Below are 19088 nucleotides of genomic sequence, written 5' to 3' on the forward strand. Positions count from 1 at the left end.
AAATGAGTCTGAGATGCTGAATATAAAATTATTGTATTTTGGATATATTATTTCTTTATATTTTATATTTTATATTATAATATTTATATTATCTCATTTTTTTAATTTTCATATTTTTGTAGATAATATTTTTGGCGACTATGGCGTTCCATCTTTTTAATCCCTTAAAGAAAAACTGAAACAAAACGTAATCTATCTGTTTTTCATAGAGTACTCCACATACGGGTATCGTAAGAAGCGATGGGGCACAAATTGAGTTAATTAAGCGCTCTGTTGTAGGGATTGCCGACCATCAAGACCACCAAGGTTTCGCCGGGCCGAAAATAGACAGTGCTGGTCTGAGCATTTGGAATATTAAGTTTCAGCCTTGGGTGCATACCAGTTGGAGGAGGGACTGCAATTAATGCATGCAAGTGGCCGCAGATCCGGACCCAACTTTTGGCCAACAGCAAGGACAATGTCCAGTTGGCCAGCTCGCCAGTTTGCCAGTTTTCCAGTTCGCCAGCCGCGGGCCAGGCCAAAACTCTCGCAAAGTTGGCCAAACGACATTTTTAATATTTGATGCGGTTTTTTCTACTGTCTGCGATGCCAAGGGGTTCTATTACAATCTCACTAAGGAAATATATGAATCAAATATATCGTTTTGAGTGGGATATTTAAAACATCTTTCAAAAACCTTTTTCAGTGTTGTAAAACTAGTAAAATCACTAGTAATTATATACTAACCAGATCTTAAATACTTTTACCTTTTTTAATTTTTAAAGTTTTTAAACAATATATGTTTCTGAGTAGAAATAAAAAAAAATACAATATTTATTTGCTTTTTATTTTAATATTTTTAGTCCTTAAAGTTTTTAAATAATATATATTTTTTTAATAAAAATGGAATGATGTATATATATGTTATATATTTTTTAAAATGCATACTATTTATATTATGTATATTTGGATATCATCCAAATCTTAATGGTTTTATTATATTCATTGCTTTTATTGTTCGTAACATTTTTCTCAGTGCCATTTAGAGCTCTTCACGGTATTTATGCATGTATTCAGATTGTGAACCACAACCTTTCGACCCTTCCTAGCTTTGCTCAGATTTCCACCTTCTGAAGGCGACTTGTGTGGGTGGAGAAGTTCCTGTTCCATGGAATTTTCGCTGCGAAGTTTAATTACGTGTATCACTCAGACAAGAAGTCGTCAATTGCAGGCTGCGTGGAAAACTGTTGCATATTTAGGGGGCCGTGGGTTAATTAACTAAGCGGGACTTCAAAGCGAAGTCCTGGGTGCGTGAGTGTATATTTGGACCACAAACAGGTGGACTTAATCCCAGATTAACAGGTCCATGCTTTATTTTTAACTCAGAGCCTGGTCACGTGTCCTGGGGTGTGTAAATACTACAGTGCGACCTCTGGAAGAGGAATTACATTTTCTTTTTCAATGAAATTAAGGTTTTCTTGAGGAATTATTTATTGTTTTATATTTAAAAGACTATACTATATTATAATATATATATTAATAAATTATATTATATCTTAAAAGAGCTTTCGTCCACCGACAAGTTGCACTGTACACCAGCATGTGTTGCGGTCTTATTTAATGGAAAATACGGTAGAATGATTGAGTCCTGAAGTCGGGCCAATATTGACTCATTTTTTGTATCACCTCGTATTATTTGCCATGGAATTGGATTTTTCCATATTTTTAACGAAGGGCAAATCAAATAAATCGCTTCCCTTTTGACGACCGCAGGTACCTTTTTATTGGATTGTGCATCGACAATTAAATGCTCAATTTTGTTGACTTAATTTATGGGAGCAGTCCCGGGAACGGGGGGGAGGGGGGGGGGGGTGGCTGGGATGCGATGAAAGTGGGCGTGGCAAGTGCATGTGCAAAATTAATTGCAGGTCCTTTGCTCATTTCGTTTGTTGGCCACATTCTCCTTCCGCTCCACTTGCGCCTGAAGTTGCGGCTCTGTTGCCACCGGAGTTGAGTTGCTGCGGATTTAGGTTAGTCGTTCACCTTAAATCAGTTAATGTTAATCAGGGTGTCGGTGGTGATTTCAGGGGCGGTGGGTTTTTCGGTGGAGGGGGGGCGGAGTGGGCGGTGTGGGCGGAGGACCTGTCACTCAGTCAATTGCTTCCGTTTCCGTTTGACGCTTCCCATCCGGCGCAGGATGAGCAAGTGGTCTGGTTATGGCTGCTCCTCGGCTGGCTGTCGGCATTGTTGTCGCTTCGATGGATCTGCGACTATGTTTGCACTGAGCAAAATAATGGCAGCTTCTTGGGGATTTGAAAGTATTTGATTTGTGACCTTTGTGTTGTTTGCTAAGAAAATTTTTAAACAAAAATGGAGAAAAATAATTGAAAACAACTCAGCAATTTATATTTACTTAACATTTGAAAAACAAGAATTTGCTAAATGGCCTAATATTATCATATAATATCAAAAGTATATTTTTCTGATACTTAATTAGTGCTTTCAATTTTCACTTTAAATAAAGTCCTGTACAAATACCTAAAAATACTGATAAAGCAGAGTTCTCAATTACTCAATATTTTACTTTTCCTTAAACAGTTGTTAGATTTCCTAATATTTTAATTGTTGTGATGTTATGATGTGTATTGCTTTTTAAAGAAAATTTTAAATTATCTTATCAAATATACTAACAGATAAAAATAAATACAGGTTCTTCCAAAATTAAACCTTTTAAATATGAATATTATTTTTGAATTGCAATTTTTTATAAATTTCAACAGATTTGGAAATTTTAGTTCTCGGTGCAATAATTCTGCTTAGAACAGGAACATAATCCTCTGTTTCTAAACATTTTAAATATGGTTTTCTGTGAACTAGAAAATATTATTCGCTGTGCTGAGCCACACACTATATGTACTCGTATATATGTGATTGGGTCAGTCGGGAAGGCAGCGAAGCGTTGCGCCCCGACCCCTGGAAGGCAGCAACCCTTCGCCAAGCGGTTGGTCAATAACCTTAATTGCTCATCAATTTCCAGAGCAACAGCAGCAGCGGCAACAGTAGCAACAGCAGTAGCGACAGCAGCAACACCAGCGACAACAGCAACATCGCAGAGGCGCTAATCAGTCAGCACAACAGCAACAAATCCCTCCCTGCGGTATATGTGTGTCACTATGCTAGATATCTTTGGGTCTTTGGTGCATTTAATCAATATTTCCGAAATGCCAATGGCAACGGCCAACAAATCGAAGCTGCCAAAGTGTCGGGGAAAAATCCGGGAAGTCCTGAAAAGCGGACAGTTTTAAAGCAGCAATATGAATCTTATGCCACACGGACCGAATAAAAAACCCGTCTTGTTGCGAAAGTAAATACTACTGGAGTGCACAAAGTTTCGCCTTGGCCTTGTCGGCTGTTGATGTTGGCCAAAATGGATTTGGAGGTCTACTTTCGCAAACAATGTCTTTTTGGTCGCACGAAAAAAGGGCCACCGCAGCAAAGGGTGGCAAGAAGCTGGGCCCACGAACTTGCAACTAGCAACTAGCAACACGAGGCCCTTGCAACAGCAACACCAACAACAATAGGTCAGAACGCATAGGTCACAAATGCAACACGGAACACATTGCATTTTGAAAACATTGAATGATTTTGGATACGAATTCAATCCAATTGAATTCCCACAACTGTATCAAATTAACAGAATTGCAGCAGCAGCAATTATTTCCATTGCAAATGCAGCATTTGGCAGCCTTTTACGTAGCTTACAACACCATTGGTTTTTTCCTATTTAATAATTTACGATTTACTTGACATTTTCTGAATTATGTGTGCTTGTTTAATAATAAACAAATGCACATAAGTAGCTTAGAAACACCAAAAAGTCTTAAAAATAAATTATTAATGCGTTTATTATTTTTAAATCGACCACAAAATAGATACTAGTAGCTTAAGGCTAATTAAATAATTAACGGTTTAATCAACCTGATTTAGTTAATGTAATAATTAATTAAAATTAAGTTGAATATATTTTTCTGTGCGCTGCAAAATATAGCTTATAATTTCTTTTGAATTTTTTTGCAAGTAAAAAAATGTGGAAAAATCCTGGCAAAAATTAAGGAAGACAACAGCGATATATACGCATACAACTGAATAAAATTAGCAACACACACATGCGATGGTCGTCCTTAAAGTCCACACACACACACACGCACTGGGGCATTTACATATCGCCAGCAACACTAACAACACGGCCGCGTCTGTGTCCGTGTCTGTGTGCATTGGCAAACATTTGACAGTTGCAACAGCAACAAAATGCTACTCACAGAACAACAAAAAAAATTAATAAAAAAAATAATAAAATAAACTGGTAAAAAAAAGGCCAAAGTAAACTGCCAAAAGGCAGAAAACAAACAAAAAACAACGAACATTTTGTTAGTCCTCTTGTGCTCTAAAAAAAAAATAGGGTAAAATAAAAGAAAACGGGAAAAGTGTTGCCAACATTTGCAGCGCATTTAGATGAAAACTTTTGCGAAAGTTGTAAACTCTGCTCTCTATGTATTTAAATGCTGAAACGGGGTGGCCAGGGAGGCAAAGGGGGCTTAATTCTATGGCAAATTAAAGGCGCGTCCAACAACTTGTTGGCATTAAATTAGCACATCTTTGTTTGCTGCCAGAACGAGATTTAATTAAGATTTTAATTAATTTGTTTGCCTGTGAAAACAAAATGGTGAGCAAACTGCAGGCTGTTTGCGTAAGCCAAATAGTATGTTATTTAATTAAAGGTTCGCGTTCAAACTTTGTTTTAGCGTAGTTTTTTTTAGCATTATTTGATGAGCTTACCAACTAAACGAATTACCCTAATCAGTAGGAAAAGTATTAAAAAATGCAAGAGGTAAGTTTGTAAGCCCCTTTTAAAGTCATGCAACACAAAACCCTATATAACTTTAAAAGGGGCTTACGAACCAACTTGCTTTTCACTCTTTCACTTCACTTTGCTAAAAAAAAAAAGGTTATAGCATACTTTTCACTGGAATTTGGTTTTATTAAATGAAAATGAACAGTTCCCATTTGAAGCCAATGAAATCAACTTTTGTGCCTTGCCGAAAATGAAAATTCCTTTCTGCCTGATTACCAGTGAAATTTCTCGATCTTCTGCCAATCAAATCTATATCATACGGTTTTTGAGTTCCTGGCAGGTGGCTTAATTGCCTTTGTCCTTGGCTTTTCGGCTTATGGCCAAAAATAGCACGTCTTCTGCCAGCAATAATCGGCAGCTTTTGTTTTCCATTTACTAGATTACATGTGCCTTCCATATGCATACTTTTCACCAATATCCAATCCAATTCTGATGAAATACTCTTTCTCGGTATGTCTCTATATTTGATAATACTCCGTCGACAGCTGGAAGCAGCCACAAAAAGTGTGCACAGGAAAACATGGGTATGATCTTCTAAGATTTAATATAAAAATGGTATGAAAAGGTGTCTAAAAGTATGCAGTGCAAAAACAGGAATATCCATTTGAATCGAAAGTTTGGCAAACTTTTAGAAACCTTTGATAAAAAATATAAAAATGTGCCTTATAGTCTAGTCTAGTCTTTTGAAAACTCTTAAAAAAGGTGTTTACAAGTAGGCAGTACAAAATTACGACTTCCTTTTGAAACTAAGTTTTAGATTCAAAACATATTGTTGCATACTTTTGGGCACTTCGACATATAAGTGATTTTGAAAATCATCCATAAATTGTGTTTAAAATCACTTAGGTTTTTAAAAAGGTGTCTAAAAGTATGCAATAAATACTTTTGGTCTTTCTAAGCTATCAAAAAAACCGCTTCTTTTTTCTTTCAGTGTGGATTTGCCGCTTAATCTTCAGCTTTTGTTCCAAACTGCTCTTGTGCCTGCACTCAGCAATTCCACACTTTCACAAGGTGCACTTAACAAGGTGCTCTAAGGCAAAAACGGAGTGTAAGTAGAAGTGGGCTGAGTATTTTCGGTTGGGCGGTGGGCGTGACTGGTGGGCGGGGCCGGGGCCGGGGCATTGTTGGCCATACCCTTTTAATGTGGCACAATCATGGCACGAACTTACCTCAATCACATGTGGGAATTCAATTAAATAAACGAGAGCTGCAGCGAAACGAGCTGGGGCTGCAATAAATGCTTAGATTTGCAGGCAAGTGCAACAACAACAGCGGGTATGGCCATATCCCATATCCCATATCCCATATCCCATGTCTGCATCTGCACACAGATGTATAAAGGATATAGCCACATACTCTAGCACGCACACAGACAGACAGACAGTGGGGATCCCCAAGCGACCGGAAGTCACTTTTAGCTAACAACGGAAGTTGCAAACGTCTGCTTGTTGTTGTTATTGCTACTCCTGGTGGCCATTGGGCTACACAGCGAGAGAATATAAATAATTTTCAATTAACAAAAACTATTTTTTTTTTACTTTTAAAGTTACTCTTAGGTGTTAAAGTATTATTTAAATCATTCTATTTATACAGAAAAGGCATATAATTTAATTTAAACTAGAAACAATCATTTACAACATTAGTTTACACATTCATTCCCAATTTAGTCCACTTTCAGTGCATTTATTTTGGCCATATGCTGTTTGTAATTTTCATATTCCGAATAATTGATAGGGACTGCCCAATCGCAGCCTGAAATTCGAGATGCCTGTGTTTTTCTGGCTGTGCAAATGTAAAAGTTAATTTTCCATTGGTCATAGCCGCTATATTTAGGTCTGCCAAAGAAAGCAGCGAATCAAGGATTGGCGATGGCCATCAGGCGTGGAATGGAGACCATCAAAAGCGGAGATAAAATATGGCTGCTGTGTTTTATAATCGCAAGTGAGCAGCAGCAGCAGCAGCAACAGCAACAGCAGCAACATCATCAGCACGGCAGCAACATCATCATCCGGAGCAGCCGAACTCACTCGATTCGGTTGTCGGTTGTCGGTTCGTTTTACATGGCCGAGCTGGGTCCTTTGGCCAGGACCAACGTTTCCCTTAGTCGAGTGAAAGTTCTTCAGCGCAGCGGACGTGCCAGCCAGGAATTAGATCAAATCCCCTTTTTTGGCGCGCTTTCAAAGTGTTGAATTGAGTTTAGATTCGTTAGTTTTTTTCTTATTTTTTTTGTGTTGCCTTTTGGTTTAAGTTTGGTGAAGTTAGCTAAAAAAAAAAAATTGAAACAAAAATGAGGGACTATCCTTCGGTGCCCAATGTGTTTCGCGTGGCCTCCACGCACAGCATCAACAGCGAGAATCCCTACAACAACGTACGGCCAGCGAATGCCAACTGCAACACGATCGAAAGGCAGCCGCTGGGCATCCACCAGTTGACCACCAGTGCGTCCATCGAGCACAGTCATCCATCGCAGCAGCAGCAGCAGCAACAGCAGCAGCAACTGTTGCTGCAGCACCAACAGCAGCAGCAGCAGCCACACCTGCCCCACTCACCCTATGCAACATTGCCGCGGGGCCAGCGATTTTTACCGCAGCAATATCAGCCAACTGGCCTGATCAACACCATCTCCGGCAGTATACCAGCCACAGGTTTCAGTTCTCTGGCAGGCAGCATCAGTGATCTGCAATTGAACAACATCAGCAGCATGGGCAATCCCAACTGGAGCAACAACAGCAACCAACGACAGCAGCAGCAGCAGCAACAGCAGCAGCAACAGCATCAGCAACAGCGACAGGTGGCCTCCTTGAGTCGCCATCAGGCAGCCAAGGAGGTGCAGCAGCAACAGCTACAGCAGGAGCAACAGCAACATGTGCAGCAACAGCAGCAACATGGCCTGGCCAGTGGAGTTGCTGGTGCCACCGATCCTCAAAGTGACGCTAGCAACATAACCAGCATCCACGGAAGTTACCTGTGGCTCCTCACACCTGTTGCAGCCAGGTTAGTATGGGATCATAATACAATATATGGTGATATACTCAAAAACATTTTTAAAAATAAAAGTTCCATTAAATATTTGCTATATTTTGTTTAACACTCTAAGCTGTGTTATAGTGTTTGAAATTTTAGGAAAAATGTTTTGCTCAAATTTCAACAAACCGAAAAAGTAAGAACTCAAAAAATAAATGTTAACCGATATGCTTTAGGTCAGAGAAAAGTTAAGTGAGTGTCATGTGACCATAATTATGGGAGAAATTATAAATATAAAATTTTTATCATGCTGATATCCTCAATATATTCACTAATTTGAACAGATATGCATGTTGGTTCCCAGAAAAATCGAGTTAGCGTATTGAATGTTTCAATATTTATATATTTACAACATATTGTTTACCCCAGTTATTGCATTTTATTTTTGTAGCAAAGTTTCGAGTGTTTGTTTATGCAGCAAGGCTTTGGCGCCCTTTGTGGGTGACTTTTCGCAGGAGAGCCAAAGGGTCCAGTGTCACAGATTTTTAGCAAAGGCAAATGCTCGAAATTCCTGCAGGGAAAGAACTAAATAGTCGAATCCTTTAAACCGATGGCGAAACAGCCTGAGTGCCAGCAGCTTGAATTCCTGCACAAGACGCACACACAATTTCCGCCCGTTCCATTTATTTTTAAAGAAACTGAGGAAACAGGTTTCACGTGCTCCGCAACTGGGAAATGGCAGCTCGTCCTTGTCACAGGAGCAACCGGGACGTAGGGACATCCAGACATCCAGGCGCCTCCTTCATCCTTGTTGCTTGACAAATAATTGTGTTAGCGACACAAATCACTGCAAAGTGGGCTTAATTTGTTCGCAAACTATTTCGCACGAAAGTGCACGGGGAAAATAACGTACGTGAAACCTACTCAACTAACTACACTTTCTTTGAATCCTTAGAAAAAACCAAAATAGAACCAATTAATTGTATGTTTTTGTTTATTTATCTTTATAGTTTTAAGGCTAAGATTTTTTCACAGAAGAACAGCAGAACATCTTTCAACAATAAGTACTATATTTACAGGCAATATACTTAAATGTTCTATCATAATACTTTTTCACCGTGTAACAGGATGGCAGTAAAAGTGAGAGAGAGAGGTAGGACAGATTTATTCTGGCATTGTTCTTTGCCCAAGTTGCTTAACTTCATTCGGTTTCGAGATTCTGAACTTCAGCAGATTGCGCTCGCAGGCTCTGGGGGAGTGCATGCGTTTGAAGCCCGCTGTGCGGAAGACCTGGCCACACTTTGCGCACTTGTGTGACCAGTTGTGGTGCCCGGCCTCGCGCTGATGCTTGTACAAAGTGCGGCTAAAAGGGGATATACAAAATATATATCAGTCGGATTACTTATTTGTGACCCTGAAAAAAAATAATCTCCTATACTGTTACTATAAATTAAAAATGGTAAAAACAAGTGATAAACTGGCTGGTAACAAATTTACCTTTTTAAAAATTCTCCTAAATAATTTGATCTTAATCTAAAGCAAGACAATTTTCTTGCAGTTCTGGCAGGCCTCATTATTTAATTAAAAAACTCACCGTAGTTCAAAGTTTTGCTTGCAGCTTTCTATCGGGCAAATAAAAGAGCGAAAAGATGGTTGATGGGGCGCCCCCCCGAATGGGTTGTAGTCCTCGTCATCGTCGGAATAGCGATAAAAGACCTGCGATTGGCTGGAATGTTGGATGTGAAACGAATTTGTGTTCCAATTTTGGCTAAAGTTCTGGTTAAAAGTCTGGTTAAAGCTAACGTTATGGCTAGCGATCTGGCTGTTGTACTGGCTAATGAACTGGCCTATGTTCTGGTTAACGTTCTGGTTAATGTTCTGGGTAACGTTTTGGCTGGCGTTACTATTCGAATTCTTGGAATTCTTTTTCGATCTTTTTCTGGTCACCGCTGCCTTCGATTCAGGCCCCTCACTATCCGTGTCTTCCGATTCCTTGGGGGACTCTACCACCTCGAAGTCCTCCTCCGACGACGACGACGACGAACTGTCATCGTCAGCGGGTGCAGGAGGGCGAATTCCACCGACTTGTACAGCAAAATCTGATGCGAATTTGGCTACTGTGGCTGCCGTTGGAGGACGACCACGTCGTGCCCTGCCATTGTGGCTAAACTCATGGGTGGCCTTTTCCGGATTGTAGCGGGGCATCAGGACCTTGTGGTTTCTTCCCTCGATTCCGCGGCGCACCGCAATGGACAGTTGGCTGCTGGACAGCCAGGTGTCGTTGTCCAGTTGCTCCTGCGTCAACTTGGCCAACTGGCGGTAGGACAGATGACGTCGTTGGGTGGTGTTGGGGTTAAAGACCTGCAGCTCGGCTGGTTCCGCCGGACGCTCGTAGGGCGGCAAACTGGGATGGAGTTCTCTAGCCGCTAAAAATGCAGGAAAACTGTCTATAATGAGTATGGTCATACCTAACCGGAAGACTCACCTTCGTAACGTTCGTAAAAGTCGCGGCGTTTATTGTTGTAGCGATTCGATAACAAGCTGCGCATTATACGAACTATTTTAAGATATATTTCTAAACACTTAAGTCACCACATGCAAACAAAAACAAATACGGAACTAAAGTGAGAAACTAGTGAACTATCAAATGTCAATGAACTGTCAAAGCCATCTGCGATCAAAAAGGGTCCTACTTATTTTATTTTAAGTGTTCCTAAATAATACCAAAAAAGAAGAACATAACCAAGAAAGCTGGTTGAAAAATGACTTTTAATAAAGTCCATATGTTTGCCGAATTAACTCTTTATAGCTGCTTTATTGAGAGCGCATAATTAATATGTCTTTTATTCGTTTAAATAATTGTGTGTCCGCTTGTGCTGAAGATCCATAAATCAATTGGCAATTTTTAAAAACAACATTGAGTACTATAACAACACATAAAATCCATCTCTGCACTTGTGAGTACACTCGTTGCCGAATTGGGCAAATATTGGCGTTCGAGTGCACTCATGAATGTATTCACGAATACCTGGGCGACGAGGTGACGATCCCTCTAAAATAAAAAATACCCGCCACCCTTTGACCTTTTTTATTCGCATATCCAATTCTTCTTTTTCGCACATTTTTCAGCGCCAACAATTTTATTTGTGCGCCCCTCTTTTTTGGGTGGCGACATTTATTTGCATATCACTGCGTGTGTGTGTGTGTGTGTGTGTGTGTGTGTGTGTGAGTGGGTGGTTGGGAGGCCTCGTGCACATTAACTTTTTTTGTTTTTGTGGATTTTTGGCCTCGTTTTTGGCAATCCACCCCTCCCCCTACCCGAACCACAAAACAGGTTGAAGTATTTTTTAATCAGCAGCCTCAACACAATTTTTGGAAAGCCCGGAGAACCTGGGATAGGCATTTCCCTTGATTACACTCCAAACCCAAACTCCCCCCCCCCCCCCACTCACCACCCACATCGATTTTGATTTAGAGAATGCAACTTTCTCTACTCTCCCACAGCGCTAGAAAAAAAAAACATCGTTGAAAAACTAGGCTTTAGGTCAGCCAAAATGGTAGTTTACCTTACTGAGCGATTATAACTTTTCAAATTTCCTTATTCTCTTTAAGGTTTTAAGAAAATTTGTAAGTATAGATAAAAATTTATAATAAGAAGTATTAAAGTAATACTAATTTTCCATTGAAATAATGGCAGCATTAACTTCAGGAAACTTTATTCAGTTTCCCTTATCAAATACAGTTAATAATTAAAAAAAAATGTTATGATAGGAAATATAAATATATATAATATAAAATATAATATATAATATAATATAAAATATAAATATATATGTAACAATTAAATAATTAGAACATCAATTACAGGCAAAGATAAAAAGTACCATTTTGTTTTTCAGATAACCTTAAATTAGTTTTGAAAAAATACCCACCTATTCATTTATGATTTTAAAATGTTAAATAATTGCGCAGGTATATTCCTTGATTTTTCAAGAAATGGAGTAATTATGTGTAATAATAAGTGGTTCCCATATTTGAAAAATATCTAAAATTTCGGCAAGTGTCTGATTTTACCTCCGCTCGTTTCCTGCAGCATATCGGTGGCCATTGTCATCGCCGCCCTGGCCGGACCCCAGTGGCTCTTCACGGAGGAGAAGCTGCCCAATGCCAACTACAATGGGACGGCCAACTTCAAAGCCATGGACGATGGCGCCTACATCACCAAGTACACCAAGTCCAGTCTCTGGATATTGTGCGCCAGTCTGCCAGGTGGGTGTTGCACAACCGCATTCCGTTTCCTTTGCAGCTCTGCCAGCGTCGACAAAGAAGACGGATGTGTCCTGAAGTGGTTGGACTTTTCGGTTTGGGTTCGTGGTTTCATATTTTCTTTTTTTTTTTTTTTTGAGTTGGTGTCCTGCGGTGTCCTGTGGCGTCCTGGCCCCTTTTCTGACCGAATGAGGAACAATGACGCTTGCGCATCGCCTGGATTTTTGCGGTTTTAATAACTACGGCGACGTCAGCCCGAGGGTTCTGTTCTATATTTGGCCAAATTAAACTGCAGTCCGTCGGCTAGTCAATCAATCAATCAGTCAGTCAGTCAGTCACTCAATTATGGGCCCACACTGACGGTTGTCCCTTTAATTTTATTTTTCTGATAAGTCAAGACTACTTGGAGCTCCAATTTTGGGTTGTTTCGAACCCATTACATACATGGGCATTTGACAATATCTCAAGATATATAAAGTAAATCAGGAAATATTAATGGTATCAGTGCACAGGCTAAGCCGTTAAAGCTAAAAATGCACTTATATAATGAGTTATTGGATTCTGATTAGTTATTGGATATGAATTAGTGACTGAATTCTCTAATAATCTACACTAAAATCTTACTTTTTAACGAGGCTCGAAACTTTAACCCATTTTCATGTAAGATTTTTCCGTATTTACAATGGCTTTCAGAAGGGGAAGCCAAAACTGCACTTCTACAATCCATAACTTGAGTTACATGAAACCTATTTTCAAGTGGGATACCTCAATGAATTTGTGATTGAATTTCGGAACGGTAACCCAAAACTCCATATCTACAATCCGATAACTTAAGTTATTTGATACCAATTTAAACGTGGGGTACCTTAATGAGTTTGTTGCTAAATCCCCTAATGTAACCTAATAGAATAATCCATGAAATATAATCACTTAACTTCCTTCAGCCAATTCACACGCCAAATCAGGCAGCACTGATAAAATAATATTACATACATAAATATTTTCTTTTTCCATTAAAGCGGCAGTGCTTTTGTGTTATTGTGGGAATATCAACAATGCATTTAATTGTAAAGTAATCAGCTTTTGTTTATTTATAGGCCAAGATATTGACTCCTCGTACAACTGCGTTAAGATAGACTACTTTTCCAACGAAGGCTATCAGCCGGATCCACACGACTCAACGGCAGCAATACCCTGTAAGTACACATCTCTTATTATAAATTTTTAATATACTTCTTATGCTTACACATTTTTGTTTGTTTTAAGATGGTGTAAAATATATTTGCCTCTCTTGCTCATTCGTATTTTGGCCTAATATAAATAATAATTTGTTAATAAGAGAATATGCTCTATGGAAAATAATATGCTGATGGTATTTTAATGATCAAAGAATCAAACGACCCACAGTAGCTACATCCCTAAAATCAATTTTTTTCTTCGTGTGCAATTGCAATTGATGGACTTCTGGCTTGATGAATTAATCTTGGCTGCCGCGTTTTAAGATTCAACTAAGCCTTAATGGGCTTAACTGGCATTTGGCATTTAAACAGGTGAATGCCTTTCCCCTCGCCCCGTTTCCCCCCTTTCATCTGGTGCCCTCAGATGACTGGGCCAAATTGAAATTGATTTATTGTTGTTTGTTGGCCCACAAACGCACTTGCACATAATACAACTTTAGTTGGATGAATTTTAATTAAAGGCCTTTGGCCTTCGTCGGCAAAGTTTGGTCCCTATGATTTGTGGTCCTGCCAGGGGGATGGGGCGGTAAATGACAATAGGCGAACATTTTCAATATCTATTATAAGACTCTCGCCCACATTTCATAGCTCTGGCCAAATCCAAATCAACTTTCCCGCTGTCCGACAGAAAGTACCAATATCCAGTGCCACTGCCGGAATTTCATTAATTTTCACACAATTGACCAACGATATGAAATATTGCCATTAATTTTGTTTTGTTCTGGCGCTCAAAAACTAATTTTAAACTGGCCGCGGGTGACAATTCCGAAAATAAAACTATTAAAAAGTCGGCCAAAAGCGAGTTGCTTTGAGTGGGATTTTTTATTGCACAGGTCCTTTCTTTATTTCGACGTGTTTTTGCTTAGCCGCAGGATATTTTGTCACCTGCTGACAACCCAAAAAGGGCCTAGATTGAGGAAAACAAAGCTGAAAAGTCAAAAAATACTAGGCTAGGCTAAAAAAGTGGTACCTTTATTAAAAGCCCACGCAAAAGAATGGAAAACAGCGGGGCAATATTTTATTATAGTGAACAAACGCCGATGAAAAGCATAGTTCTTGGCCTGTGAAAAGCCAGTTTCATTACAAATTAACCATCTTTTTTTTTTTTTACAGATACCGTCACCAAGTCCTGCCCAATTTTCCTGGCTGCCGGTGTATTTTTGGTTATCAGCTTTATAATCTTCCTAATACCCACATGCTCGCATCAAAACAATCTATATTATTTTAGCGCCGGAATTCTCTTTATTGTTAGCGGTAGGTGGCGTGTTAAGTCCAAGGGGCTATAATCCCTTAATTATGCTTCGATTCAGGTCTCGTCATGCTGATCGGCCTGATTGCCTATATATCCATACTGAAGGCGGAAATCGGTTCGAAACTAAGACCGCGCTCCACCCTCCAGCCCGCCCTCATCAAGGTCTCCTATGGCCAGAGCTTCTTCCTCTTTGTCTTCGGGTTTATCATCACGGAGTTCGTTGGTGTCCTCAACATTTTCCTATTCATCAATTTGCAGGAGGTCAGCTACTATAGTGTGAGTAATTTTACTAATCTTAAGCCAATCAGTAATTATATTTATAATAAGATACCTTGTGTTGGGTAGATACATAGAGCCGTACCATATTGATTTTCGAAAATATCTAAAAAATATTCTTAGGTTTTTTTTGTACACATACCATAGGTATATATATTTTTCTGCTTCAATGATTTGCTACCAAATTGGGCAGTCATATTATTATTATTTAAACTATTCACAAACTATTCCACAATTTAAGAAAATTAAAAATAATATTTATAGGTAGAATACAAGTTCTGTAACGTATTATACCTATTATGGGGAGTAGTGATTTCCATTTTATAATTATTTTGTTAAAGAAAATATTTATAAAGTGTTGTGTGGATTTTTTGTATAATTAGTTTTGTTGTTTAATAATTTGGAATTTTATGGGAAAGTACATTGTTTCAATGATTAACTGAAATATCTTGATAATGGTGTTTGCTTTTTCTGTATAAATATTGTTTGTTCTTAATGATTGGGGATTACCAATCTTTGTGTAAGTGCATTCCTAAATCCCCGGGCGCATTGGCAACCTCTTGATTCGTAATTCTCCCGCTTGACTGCAGAAACCTTTCAGCAAACTTGCAAGCGTCGCCGGATAAGTCCTTCGGGATTGGCTGCAACTTAGCCTGCGCTCTTTTAAAACTTCAATTGCTTCGTCATATATATATATATAATATACGCATTTCTCTTTAGCGGCTGCCCTGTTTTAGTGTGGCAAATATCCATGCCAAGTTCAAGGAGGGCCAGCATCCCTTGAGCGATTCCTACAAGCGTTACAAGCAGCCCGGCGGCAACAACACCTCCAGCGAGGAGGCAATCAGCGGAGCGGGTCAGCAGGGTCACCAGGCACAGGGTCAGGGTCAACAGCCACTACACGGAATCCTGAGGAGCGGCGCCAATGCCCGCCTCCACCAGGTCCACGACGCGGGCCGCGGTATCCAGATGGCTCACCTTGGACAGACCCAAACCCTTCCGGCAGCATGTCGCAAACATCCCAACGCTGGATCGAATTTAAATCTCTATCTACACAACGACTTTGAGAGGCGGTAAGAAATAAAGGAGTTTTTAAGGCATATAGCAAAGTTTGGATATGAACTAAAATTATAATTTTTAAATGCCATTATTAAAATCAAAAGTCAAATCTTGCCTAAAATAAAATGAATCTAAAGTCATATGAATAACAAAAAAGTATTATAGTATGAAGAACCAGTTACCCAAGATTATATTTTATTTTTATTAAAACTAGCCAAATACGTACACCAAAAAAAATATTTGCCCCGAATTTTAGAAATTGGGAACTTATAACGATGTTTTCTGTAAATTAAAAAAATTACTCACTCTTAAAAAATGTTTTCGATTAAGGTACATTTTTCTGAAATTTAAAAAAATCTAAAAATCAGGACAAATATTTTTTGAGTATACACTCTAATTTTTAGAAAGAAAATATAGTTATTTCTTGATAAAACAAATATGTATATTGCTTAGCTTCTACTTTGAAAAGCCGGCGGTGTCCAAGTGCAATCTGCACTCGCGCAGTTTTGCCAAATCTCTGAACGAGCTCTGCACGGAGGCGCCGGTGTCCTCCACCCATGTCCCCGTTCCCCTCCCCCTGCCCCTTCCCCTTCCCGCTCCCCTGCCCCCTCCCCTGCCCGACCACGACCCCGATCCCCTGCCCGCTCCCCCCCTCTTCGCCGACCTGCCCCAGGAGTTTCCCCTAACCCGATCCGTGTCCACCGCCACGGATATATACCCGGCTCCGGAACCGAACCCCGCCCAAATGAAGCGCAAGCAGCAGCGCAACATGGCCACCAATACGAACACGAAGATCTCCGTCTCGTCCTCCAGCAAGCCCACATCCTCGCAGACCCAGTTGGAGGATCAGTCGCGGCTGTGCGGCCTGAAGCGAGGATTGCGGAAGACCAAGGACGAGCTCTTCCAGGAGTTCTGCCGACGGGCCGGGATGCGCAGCAAGCCGAAGAACATATACTACATCAGCGGCGGTGAGGAGGCGGAGGAGGAGGAGGAGCTGCCGGAGGAGCAGGGAGCAGCCAAGCGGGAGGAGGCCATGAAGGTCTCCAATCTCGATGACGACGACGATGCCGACGGGGATGATCACGGTTTCAAGCAGTTCAACCGCATCGAGGAGGACCATCTCTATGTGGTGGGAGGTGAGGGACTATTCTAATATCTAGAATTTATTTCGCTTTTTCTACGAGTCTTTACTAAAAAGAGTTACTTACTATAATTTTCAATCATTCATTAGAATTAGTTTTAGAACTTCAATATTTTATGATAAATACATTGGCGAAACTCCGTTGCAATTTTCATTATCTATTTAACATTTTGCAATGCTACACTCAATATGAGTTGAAAATGTTCTTAAAAATATAACATTTTTAAGTTAAAAATGTTTTTGTTTTGCTCGAATCAAGTTTAATTTGTGGTTAAAAGTTGTTAAGTAAACTCAATTTAACCTTTATGTTCTCACCATTTCGTTATAATATTGAGAACATTGATACCAAAATGTACTTACACGGTTTTTAAGAACGAATGTTCTCAATTCAAGAACAATGTTCTTTGATATTTCTCTGTGTGCACTTGTGAATATTAAGTAAATCCTGTAATTTTTAGGCATGCCGTTTTTTGATAGGTTTGTCTTTATCATAACCGGAATTAAATTAGACATGATCAACTATATTTTGTATGGTTTCATGCAGATCATGCCCAGTTGGTGGTGCCGCGTCGCACGTCCATGTGCGTGGACTCCTTGGGCCAGCCGCTGCGCAGGCTCAACTCCAACCTGTCCCTGCACACGGACCCCAGCTACCCGTTGGTGGGTGGCTATCCGGGGATGGGGATGCGCATGCCCCTGCCCCCGCCGGCCGATCTTGGCCAGAGTCGCACCCTGCCGCGCTGCTTCCTGCGGCAGTCGTCCGATTCGCTGGCCTCGCAGGGCTTTCCCCTGGGCGCCAGTCAACAGAGGTTCTCCCAGCTGATGCTCAATCAGCAGCAGCAGTATCAGCAGTATCCACTTCATCAGCTGCAGCGCCAGAATCTCTTCGTGTCCTCCACTTTGACCCTGCCCCAGGTGGCTCCACCAAAGGGTCAGGTGCAGTGGCCCACGGCGATACCATCCTCTCCGTCGAACTACTCGAATGTTGGCTATCAGCAGAATCCGCAGCCGATTTATCCAACTCCGGCGGCTGCAACTGGTGGACCTGGAGGATCGGGATCCAACCCCGTTTCTGGACCGCCGAAATTCCAGCGCGGCTACGCATTCGACGATCAGCAGCGGCGGTCCAGCTATGTGAGCGATGCCTTCGATCTCGATGAGATCGAGCGGGAGCGTCGGCGTTCCCATGCCAGTCTCTTTGGCATCGGCCAGAACAGGGATCCCTACGATGTCATCAACGGCACCGCCGTCTAATCTACCCACAACATAATAGTAACTATCAATCAGCCAAAGAGAAACCAAAGAGCTAGAATTTTTTTTCGGATGTAAGCCATACAGAAACCAAAAGCTGAAATTTTTTTTTCGGAAGTAAGGTGACAAAAAAAAATATATGTCTATTGCAAAAGTAAAAGAATACTATTTAAAAAATATATACAACAACAAAAAAAAAAATAGTTGGTCTCAACAGGTCTAAAAAAAATTGGAAGATGTAAGCGCACATTTTTGGCCACTTAAAATTTATCAAAAATATACACAAGTGTTAGGCGTGGTTTAATCGGATATAGGTCTTTAAAAATTAATAAATGCGCACACTTTTGGCCCGACAAATCGAAATGGGTTTTATTTGGAATGGTATTTTGGGGTCTCTAGACTGTGAGTAATTGAAAGAAAAACGATCAAAAAATGTGTCATAAATAAAATATTATATTTAAAGACAGATTATAAGGTATCAATCATATCATTATCATAAATCATAACAAACCTTTAAATGTTGATTACTATATTTAAAAACTTGATCTTCTAGAGGTAATATGCCATTTGGGTCACCTTTTTGGGTATACTCTATATTTTAATGCATTTCCAATATATACAAGTGTTCTTTTTCTATTAGATTCTTCCCTGGAACATCTCACAGATTCATTCATCAATATAATATTTAAAGGCAGATTATCAGCTAATAAGAGAGTTAAACCACAAATAGTTATATGATTCTTAAAGTTG

The 19088-nt window shown here is 40.0% G+C and overlaps 2 protein-coding genes across 2 annotated transcripts; one reads left to right on the forward strand and one right to left on the reverse strand.

Annotated features, from left to right (window-relative positions):
- The first annotated feature begins 7049 nt into the window (after positions 1-7049).
- On the forward strand, positions 7050-18635 carry LOC119556580. The gene is made up of 8 exons (XM_037868879.1): positions 7050-7885; positions 11949-12124; positions 13219-13317; positions 14473-14613; positions 14670-14887; positions 15608-15960; positions 16400-17082; positions 17632-18635. The coding sequence occupies exons 1-8, from the start codon at positions 7179-7181 to the stop codon at positions 18339-18341; spliced, it is 3087 nt and encodes a 1028-aa protein (XP_037724807.1). The 5' UTR covers positions 7050-7178; the 3' UTR covers positions 18342-18635.
- LOC119556581 lies at positions 8956-10468 on the reverse strand. Its single transcript, XM_037868880.1, has 3 exons — positions 10341-10468; positions 9450-10281; positions 8956-9218 (listed from the first exon to the last, which is right to left on the reverse strand). Exons 1-3 carry the CDS (start codon positions 10402-10404, stop codon positions 9020-9022), a joined length of 1095 nt encoding a protein of 364 aa, XP_037724808.1. The 5' UTR covers positions 10405-10468; the 3' UTR covers positions 8956-9019.
- Positions 18636-19088: the final 453 nt, after the last annotated feature.

Source organism: Drosophila subpulchrella, chromosome X (genome assembly GCF_014743375.2).
Source record: "Drosophila subpulchrella strain 33 F10 #4 breed RU33 chromosome X, RU_Dsub_v1.1 Primary Assembly, whole genome shotgun sequence".
Classification (NCBI taxonomy): domain Eukaryota; kingdom Metazoa; phylum Arthropoda; class Insecta; order Diptera; family Drosophilidae; genus Drosophila; species Drosophila subpulchrella.

Excerpts from the sequence above, each read along its gene's own strand:
- LOC119556580 (XM_037868879.1), top strand. The coding sequence starts at position 7,179 with ATGAGGGACTATCCTTCGGTGCCCAATGTGTTTCGCGTGGCCTCCACG. Across the intron at positions 7,886-11,948 it reads CTCACACCTGTTGCAGCCAG|CATATCGGTGGCCATTGTCA; the intron begins GTTAGTATGGGA and ends CGTTTCCTGCAG. Across the intron at positions 14,888-15,607 it reads AGGAGGTCAGCTACTATAGT|CGGCTGCCCTGTTTTAGTGT; the intron begins GTGAGTAATTTT and ends ATTTCTCTTTAG.
- LOC119556581 (XM_037868880.1), bottom strand. The coding sequence starts at position 10,404 with ATGCGCAGCTTGTTATCGAATCGCTACAACAATAAACGCCGCGACTTT. Across the intron at positions 10,282-10,340 it reads CTTTTACGAACGTTACGAAG|CGGCTAGAGAACTCCATCCC; the intron begins GTGAGTCTTCCG and ends CTGCATTTTTAG. Across the intron at positions 9,219-9,449 it reads AAGCAAAACTTTGAACTACG|CCGCACTTTGTACAAGCATC; the intron begins GTGAGTTTTTTA and ends ATCCCCTTTTAG.